The sequence below is a fragment of the Elgaria multicarinata genome, chromosome 9 (assembly GCF_023053635.1).
Source record: "Elgaria multicarinata webbii isolate HBS135686 ecotype San Diego chromosome 9, rElgMul1.1.pri, whole genome shotgun sequence".
Lineage (NCBI taxonomy): Eukaryota > Metazoa > Chordata > Lepidosauria > Squamata > Anguidae > Elgaria > Elgaria multicarinata.
In genome coordinates, this window is record NC_086179.1 from 101,190,893 (window position 1) to 101,199,931 (window position 9,039).

Consider the following 9,039-nt stretch of genomic DNA (forward strand, 5'->3'; position numbering starts at 1 on the left):
TTGGTTATGGTTTCTCTGATTTTATCAGTATAGCTATCGTATGTAAGGGGAATAACCATTCTTTCTAGGGGTTACTTTGATCTAGATTGTAAAAGTTCACTCCTATTGTAGTCATGAATGAAACCGATTACATCCAGGAGACCCACCGCCAACTACATAACGCTAAACACTACAGACTATGTAAGCAGAATCCCACTGCACAAATTAAAAAAGAAATAGCTGTGGTGGTGAATGAAGCCATCCTTATGGGATATATAGATAAGCACACACATGACTACCTTCTAGAAACCGAGGGACGTACCCCCAGATTCTACCTCCTTCCAAAAATACATAAAAACGTTTCTCCCATCCCAGGGAGGCCCATCATATCAGGATGCGGCTCAATACCAGAGCTCCTGTCTAATTACATCATTTTTTTTCTCAAACCCTTTGTAACCCATATAGAGCCCCATATAAAAGACACCACCCACTTTTTAAATCTCCTGGACAACATCCATGATGACCTACGGGACACATGGCTAGTTTCCTTGGATGTTATATCTTTGTATACAAATATTCCACAATGGGAAGCGTTAGAAGTTATAGAATCCACCTTAAATAGAAGAACAGATGTCTCCACCCCACCAACAGCCTTTTTATATTCCCTAGCTGAATTAGCCCTTAAAAAAAAACCCTTCACCTTTCAGGATGAATACTATTGGCAAATCTCAGGTACAGCCATGGGCTGTAGATTTGCCCCAGAATTGGGTAATATCTATATGGACTGGTTTCAACAAACACACATTACGCAAGAGGATAATGTCTATAAACCTCACAATGCCTTTTATAAGAGATACCTTGATGACATTTTTATGTTATGGAAAGGAACAGAGGACCTTCTCCTCCAGTTTCTCCAACCTGGTGCCCTCCAGATGTTTTGAATGTCAAGCTTCCAGCATTCCTGACTATTGGCCATGCTGGTGGTGGCTGATGGGAGTTAAAGACCAAAACATCTTGAGGGCACCAGGTTGGGGAAGGCTGCTCTTTGGCTAAAAGAGTGGCATTACTGTATCCCTACACCTCTGTGGTAAAAGCTTTATTATATGTCACATCTGTAAAACCGATTTAAATCCATGACATGAATGTATTTGTAGGTGTTTTGTTGTTGTTCATAGAGTATCATAGAATTGTGGGGTTTGAAGGGACCACAAGGATCATCTAGTCCAACCCTCTGCAATGTGCAGGAAAAACAGTTAAACCATCCCTGAGAGTGGTTTAACTGTCAACAACAATATGTTGTTGACATATTCAGTGCTTTGGCTACTGTTGATCATTCTGCAGTGATAGTTTCAGTTTCATTTATAATAACAGTTTGACTTCCAACATGGTGTTGTGAATTTCAGGCTCCATCCCCTTCCATTTATTTAGATGATAGGTGTACAAGGCTTTATTTTGCTCCCAGACAGGGCCAGTTCCTGGTATTTTTCCACCACCTCCTGGTAGATTGGACTGCTGTTCTTCAGGGCAAACTTGACAGCTGCCTCTTGATAATGGGGTTGGAGACTTGGACAACGGCAGTTCCAGCAGCTTCTAGAAGGGGGTGTGACAGGCTGCAATTGAACACCAGCTGGACTTTTCTTTGAAAGTAGATGTTTATATCTGTCCAAAAGAATAACAACAACAACAACTTTCACCCTCTAACATAGGCCAGTATTATATCCCTACATTGGTGATGGGGACTGAAGCTAAAAGAATAATGTAAGCTGCTACTGTGTTTGAGACCAAGGTGGGAGTTAAATCAGGGACATTCCAGGTCACACTCTAAACCTGGAGTGGGCAACCTGAGCAGGATCTACACTACTGCTTTAAAACAGATTATATCAGTATTTGACAACTGTTGGGGCCCATGACAAAGTGTTATCCTGCTTGGTGTAGATCTGGCCGTTTTCTATTGAGGGTCACATTCCCTTGTGTGCATAATCTGTCGGGGGCTGCGTGTTGGTGAGCCAGGGGTGAGAAGGGCCCCAGCCAAAACAGTTGCCCCTTTCTCTTACTGTCACCCCTTTCCCTCCCCCTCTTCCTTCTTACCCACTGGGATGCCATGAAAGGGACAGATCACTCTTGCCAGAGGCCTGAAGTGATTGCATGTACAGGGCTTTTGAAATTAGGCTCAGGGCTACTTGAAACTGGCCAAAGACCACATGTAGCCCTAGGATTGCCTACCTCTAATAAACAATATTGCTATACACAGTAATATTTTGGTTATTTTTTTAAGCTGATGGATCTCTGACCTAACTAATTTGTCTAAGTATGAATGGACAATGTAAAATAGCTACTTAACTGGGGATACCTTTTTAAAAAAAGGGTTTGATGGGAGAGTGTCCTATAACTATAGCCACAATCTATGCGCCAAATGTAAACCAGTACTCATAAATGGCTAAAGCACTTTAAAAACTAAGAGAACTTGCTGAAGGAGAGATTATAGAAAGAGGAGATTTTAATTTGACATGTGATGCCTTTATGGATAGAAGTAATACAACACCCAGGGTCATGCGACAGTCTAATAAAAGTATATTACCTCTGTTGAAAAGGTTTTATTTAACAGATGCCTGGAGATAGATGCACCCATGTTAGCATAACCACCTCCATTTTCTAAAGGAAGCTATATAGTATCCATTATACATCAGGCGAGATGTCACGTACCAAGAATGTCTTCAAGGGTGTTTCCTGTGTAACTATCTTATCTATCCAAAACAATAGCTTTATGTTCCCAGGCGGAATGTACTGTTACAGAGGAAATGTTTTGCAGAAGATAAGGGGGCTCTCTGGTGTTACATTCTGATTGGTTAATATTGCTGTGGGGCACTGCCCCTTTCAGGCTTGAAAAGCCCTGCTGAATTTCCAATTCTTTGTCTGACTGTTGCTTTCAAGACTCTCAGATCTTGATTATAATCAATAAAGCGCTTTGGACCCTCTGTCGCTGGAAGTGTGGTGTCGTTCTTGGGGGCTGAATTGGATCTCGTCCCTAAGGGCTAAGAACTTGTCTAACACCCAGGAGCTAGGGATTATACATACTTCTTTTCCAGATATTATACATATTCCTTATTAGATCATATATTGGTTTCCATGCTATTGGTTCCTGATATGAGCAGGTGAGGGAAAGTGGGCAGGGGGCGTGGAGTAGCTGTGGTCTACAAAAACAATCTCAACCTGGCCAGAATTCCTGTCCAGGAATTGAATCACATCGCCCAAGGATAGACTGGGGATTCTGTTAGTGCACTGGCCACCCCGCTGTCTATCCGACTCCCTGGCCAAGCTCATGGAACTGGTCTTGGAGTTGGTGTTGGAGTCACACAGGCTTTTGGTCCTGGGTGACTTCAACATCCCTTTCAAGAAGAGTTTGGAAGGTGCAGCTCAGGAGTTCATGGCATCCATGACAAACATGGGCCTATCCCAACAGGTCTCTGGACCCATACATTCCACAGGTCACACCCTCGATTTTGTTTTCAGCTCTGAACAGATGGATCTGTAGGCAGAGGTGATGAATACCTCTGTGTTGTCATGGACAGATCATTTTCTGGTTAGGGTTAGTATCACGGCTACTATCCACCCCTGCAGGGGTGGCGGATCTATTAAGATGGCAGACCCTCGAAGCCTGATGGATCCTCTTGGATTCCAGATAGCCTTAGAATGTTCTATGGATGGTATTGTTGACGATCCTATTGAAGCCCTGGTCAATAGATGGAATCAAGACCTAACTAGGGCTATCAACATGATCGCTCCCAAATGTCCTCTCCGACCAGCTTCTAACCGGGCACCTTGATATATGGAAGAACTCAGGGAGTTGAAGTGGGAAGGACAACAACTAGAGTGCCAATGGTGGAAAACTTGACTCATATCTGACAAAACATGACATAGAGAACATCTTTGTTCCTATGGGGTGGCAATACGTGCAGCTAAGAAAGCTTTCTTCTCTGCATGCATTGCGTCTGCGAATTCGCATCCAGCAGAACTGTTCAGGGTGGTGAGGGGTCTAACTCAGACACCTTCCCCCCTGAACCCAATTTTAGAGCCTTCAGTAGTTTGTTGTGATGCCTTTAACGATCATCTCACAGAAAAAAATCTCTTGGATAAGAGCCAACTTAGATGCCATCATTATAGCAGAAGCTGACAATGGAGTGTCCAGCAACTCTGCTAGTACGATTACACTGGATCAGTTTCAGTTGGTGCGTACCGAGGATGTTGACGAGCTGCTTGGATGAGTGAAGATGATGACTTGCCCTCTCGATCCTTGTCCTTCATGGCTGGTCGTCCACGGCAGAGATGCAGTTAGACAACAACTACAGTTTATTATTAATGCATCTCTCAGGGAGGGGAGTTTTCCACCATGTTTAAAAGAAGCAGTGGTATGGCCACTTCTAAAAAAGCCCTCCCTGGACCCCCTGGACCTTAATAATTACAGACCAGTATCAAATTTTCCATTTTGGGGCAAAGTGATTAAGAGGACAGTTGCCTTCCAACTCCAAGCAGTCTTGGATGATGCAGATTTTCTAGACCCATTTCAAACCGGCTTCAGAGCAGGATACGGATTGAGACCGCTATGGTTGCCTTAGTGGATGATCTACACCTGAGTATTGACAGGGGGAGTGTGTGTCCCTGCTGTACTTTTGGACCTCTCAGCAGCTTTTGATACCATCAACCATGGTAACCTTCTGGATCACCTGAGGGGACTGAGAATCAGAGGCACTATGCTTCAGTGGTTTCAGGTCTACCTCTCAGGCAGGTTCCAGATGGTGATGCTTGGAGATAGCTGCTCCTCAAAGAAGGGGCTGCTGTGTGGTGTACCACAAGGTTCCATCCTTCCCCCAATGCTATTTAATATTTACTTGAAACTGCTGGGAGAGGGGGGTGGAGCCTAGCAGTCCAATGAAGCGCTAAAGTCTCATCTCAGCTCCTGATTAATGAAGCCTAGAAGTGTATGATCGGCATAATAATGTGAGTAACTTTTACAAAATATTTATGAACTCTCTGTGCATTTGGGAAAGTAAAGACACCTCCCAGAGCACTTTGAAATGATCTGAACTTTTTAGTTTCGTTTTGTCGCTCCCAAAGAGAGGGCTTTATGGAAGCAATAATAAATAACTTTGATGGAATGCAGAGACTTTTAAGTGCAGCTGAATCAATTCTTATCTGAAAGAAGCACAGAGCGGAAGCTAATTAAGTCACTCTAAAAATAATTTATGGAGGTATGAGGGGGGAGGAGGAGTGGCAAAGAGAAAGTCTGAAAAGTGAAAGATAAATGCCGAAAAAGAAAAATAACAAGAATAAAGGGAAACCAATTTGGACCAGAACCAAAGCACATCCCTCTGATAAATCAGTGGCTAGATTAACAAAAAATGAGGAAAGTACACAAGAAAGTGTACAAGACAACCGAGACGAGTTGGCAATAAATCCACAAACTGCTGAAGGAGAGGAAATGGCGGCTGCAGCATCAGGCAAAAAGAATGGCACAGCGCCAAAATCAGCACAAGATGAGAATTATTTTAAGATTATGGAAATGATCCAAAGCAATATTAAAGCTTTGTTTCAGGAAATGAAAAAGAATAAAGAAGAAGTAATTAAAAATGTACAGGAGGTGAAAATATCAATATTAAAAATTGAAAAGGATTTGGAGAAAACAAAAGCAGAAATTCAACAGCTATCAAATCAAGTGGATGTGAATCAACAACAGCTAAACCAACACAGTCTTAAATTTGATCAACATGAATTGAGGCTGATTCATCTGGAAGATCAATCTAGATGTCCAAATCTTTGTATAAAAAAATCTCCCTGAGATGCAAGGCGAAAATTTGAGAATAAGCATTCTGGGATGGTTTATGGAGCTGGCTGCAGATATGGATTTAACACAGCAAGATATTGAGAGAATTCATTGAGTGGCTGGAAACAGATCTAGGGCTATGCCCAGAGATATCTTGGTTACATTTGCAAATTATTATAAAAAGGAGCAGTTTATGAAGAAATTAAGGCTAATAACTACGCTGAAGTTTCAAGAAGCGCCAATCTAAATCTACAATGATCTGTGTCCACAAACCATTGAATGGAGGAGAAGTGTGAGGCCAGTAATAGCAAAGCTTAAGAGGGAGGGAATTGCTTTTTCATGGTGATATCCGGTGTTCCTGAGTTTTATGCAGGAAGGAAGACAACATAGAATAACATCTCTGGAACAGGGAATGTCATTGTTAAGACAACTAGGGATGGATGAAGAATCGTCAACCCAGCCGGAAGGAGAAGAGGGAGAACGTCCTGGTCCAAGTGGGACTTAGAGACTTAATTAAAACAAATTTTAAAAAGTGGGGGGGAAGGAGATAATAAGAATAATTAATGAGTTAGAGGCTTGCCGCATCAGGACTGTGGGTTCTGTCTCCCCCCCTTAAAGGTTGATGGCCATGATTGGGGTGTTTCACCAACGGAGGAGTAAAGGGGGGACCAGAAGAGGGGGGAGAAGGGAGGGGAGGGAGGGGAGGGAGGGGAACTAAGGGGGAGAAGGGGAGGGGTGGGAATAAAAATTGTGATTGTTAGTAGTTGTAAGTTTATTTTTGTTGTGGGGGGGAAATGGCGTTGGAGGCTGCAGTGCTGTGTGAGTCTCCGTGACTCATATAATTTATTTTAGAAGTTTTACTGTTTTATTGACCTATTTTAAGCTGTTTTATTGTTTTATTGTTTTACTCTTTCACTTGTTTTTATTGCTCTTACTGCCCTCTGCATTTCCAGCTTGCAGTTTTGTAGCTCTTCGATGTGCTGCCTCCTTCTTTGAACTGCAAACTGCAGTGTGCTTTCTATCAAGAGTTTAATTAACACCCGGCAGCTCTCGAGTATTAGTTGCCACTCCCTGAAAGGGGTTTTAAACTTTTTAGTAGTGTGGACTTTTTTTAGTTTGTTTACCTCTAGGTCATTTGGCTGACTATGAGAAGGAAAAGATTTTTATCACCTCCACAAACTGCGAGTAATGCACCCTGCGCCAAACAGTGCAGGCTCGACAGTTTTATTGTTCGGCAGCCTCCTCATGCCATCTCTGCTGCTTTTCCGACAGATGAAATCACTTTGTCTAATAGATATGCTCCTCTGGCCGAGGGAGGCGAAGTTACTGGTGAGTCTATCTTAGGAGGCGCTGGCGTTTCTCAAACAAACGGTCCAATTGGCAAATCCATGGAAAACTCCCAAAGTGAAGTTTTTTCCCTTGAATTACTGGCTGAGCAATGTTTCCTAACAGCGAGGACACTCCAATTGATTAGTTCTAACTTAGAAATTGTGCTTAGCTCTTTAAATAAACTATTGACATGGCTCCCAGAAAAGCTTCTCAGCCAAGGCATCCAGGCTCAACCTCCACCACGCCCTCCCCGTTTAGACCCAATAATCGAACCTCACTGCAATAATGGAGGCCATTTATCTACAGCCCCCAATAGTGGTCCAGATATTGGAATAATAGAGCAAAATAATGGTGGTCTGGTTCTTCAGCCTTGCTCGATGGTTATTGATGTACATCCCCATGGAGGCCAACACCCATTCTGGGGATCGGTTCAAAGTGCTAATTTTGTTAGTATAGAAGGGTTTTTACTGAATCACCCAGTGGATGAGATTGTGCTGTAAAGGTAACTGAGAAGAAGTATCAAAGGTCATAGGAAAATTAGGGCAGAGAGATATGGTGGTTGAAGCCATGGAAAACTTTAAAGGTGTTTGTGCTGGATGTCAAAAATGAGAAGACTGTATAAGGATTTGTGTTGGGATATCATGAATGGAAGAAGGGGTAAATTATTTTATAAGCAGAATTCTGAGCAGAGCTGAGTAGGCTGAGGTGTGACATGGGACAGAAAGAGAGAAGGAAGTTGAAGTAGTCTATGATAGAAATGACCAGTGCATGAAAACCAACAGGTCCCCAAATCTAGGCTGCCTAATCTGAAAGCCCATTCATTTTGGTCTCTGAGGCAGAAAATCCAAAAGATATCTTAGTGGTGGTAAAGATGTGATAAACTGAACAACTGATAATATTCTGCCCTTTAATTACACACCTCCCACCTTGCCTCATGAGGGTCCCCACCAATATGGTTGTGTTATTCAGATACAGCATCCAGTATGAATAAACAAGCCCATCAATGTTTCTTTCTCCTGTACATAGGTTTTTTAAAATCTCAAGTTCTTTTCATTCAAATATGAAATGTGTGAATTTTGGTAAGTTCTAATAAAAAGAGTATGTCTGAAGGGTACTTACATAAGTTGGTAGGAAAAGTGTTAGGTAGCAAAGCATATCTTACCGTTTGAACGCTTTGGGAGGCATAATATTTCCCTGAATATCTAGAGGAGGATCTCGGCACTCACTCCGCAGTTTGAGTTGTTCACACCAGGTTATTTCTTTCTGTGTTTGGTTCAGAACTCTTTCTTTATGTCTCTGGTCCACAAACAACCCTTCCCCTTCGATAAACTTAATGTAGGTGTTCCCATCCAATTGTGAAGGAGGTGGGACTAGAGGCTCAGCCATTGGATGTTTCTTGGCAGCCGTAATCCATCGCCATGTTTTGCTGTCAAAAGGCTTGTCAGGTCTTGGGTCATAGATGGGCGGCAACCGCCCTACATCTAGCCATGTATGGTATGCCCAGACATGCCAAGGGGCACCCTCTTCAACTGGGCAACGCATTTTCTGGCTAACTTTGATTTTGGCATCTGTGTGTGGTGGTCTTTCAAGAGCCAATTTATGGTATGGTCTTGGAGAAAACCCTGGCCATGACACATATTTGTCCTTACATAGGAAGTGCCTCTCCTTCCATGTAGTCATCTTGAAAAGGTAAGCAGGTAACTCCTAGGTGGGGGGGAAAGAAGGGGGTTCAAAAGAGATTGTAAGCTCCCATATCATATGTTGCCGTGTTGTTATGTCTGACTTGAATTTGTTGACAAACCTCAGCCATGACAAATGTAAGCAGTATCCAAGCTCCCATTAGACTGCTGTCATGGCTGTGCAATTTTGCCTCAATTTGTTTCAGTGTCATTCTCTCCTCACAGACCTGCCAA

At 42.7% G+C, this 9,039-nt stretch overlaps 1 protein-coding gene across 1 annotated transcript; it reads right to left on the reverse strand.

The window, feature by feature from the left end:
- Positions 1-1,403: 1,403 nt before the first annotated feature.
- TEX52 (testis expressed 52) lies at positions 1,404-8,806 on the reverse strand. Its single transcript, XM_063135037.1, has 2 exons — positions 8,289-8,806; positions 1,404-1,638 (listed from the first exon to the last, which is right to left on the reverse strand). The coding sequence occupies exons 1-2, from the start codon at positions 8,804-8,806 to the stop codon at positions 1,404-1,406; spliced, it is 753 nt and encodes a 250-aa protein (XP_062991107.1).
- Between the last annotated feature and the right edge of the window lie 233 nt (positions 8,807-9,039).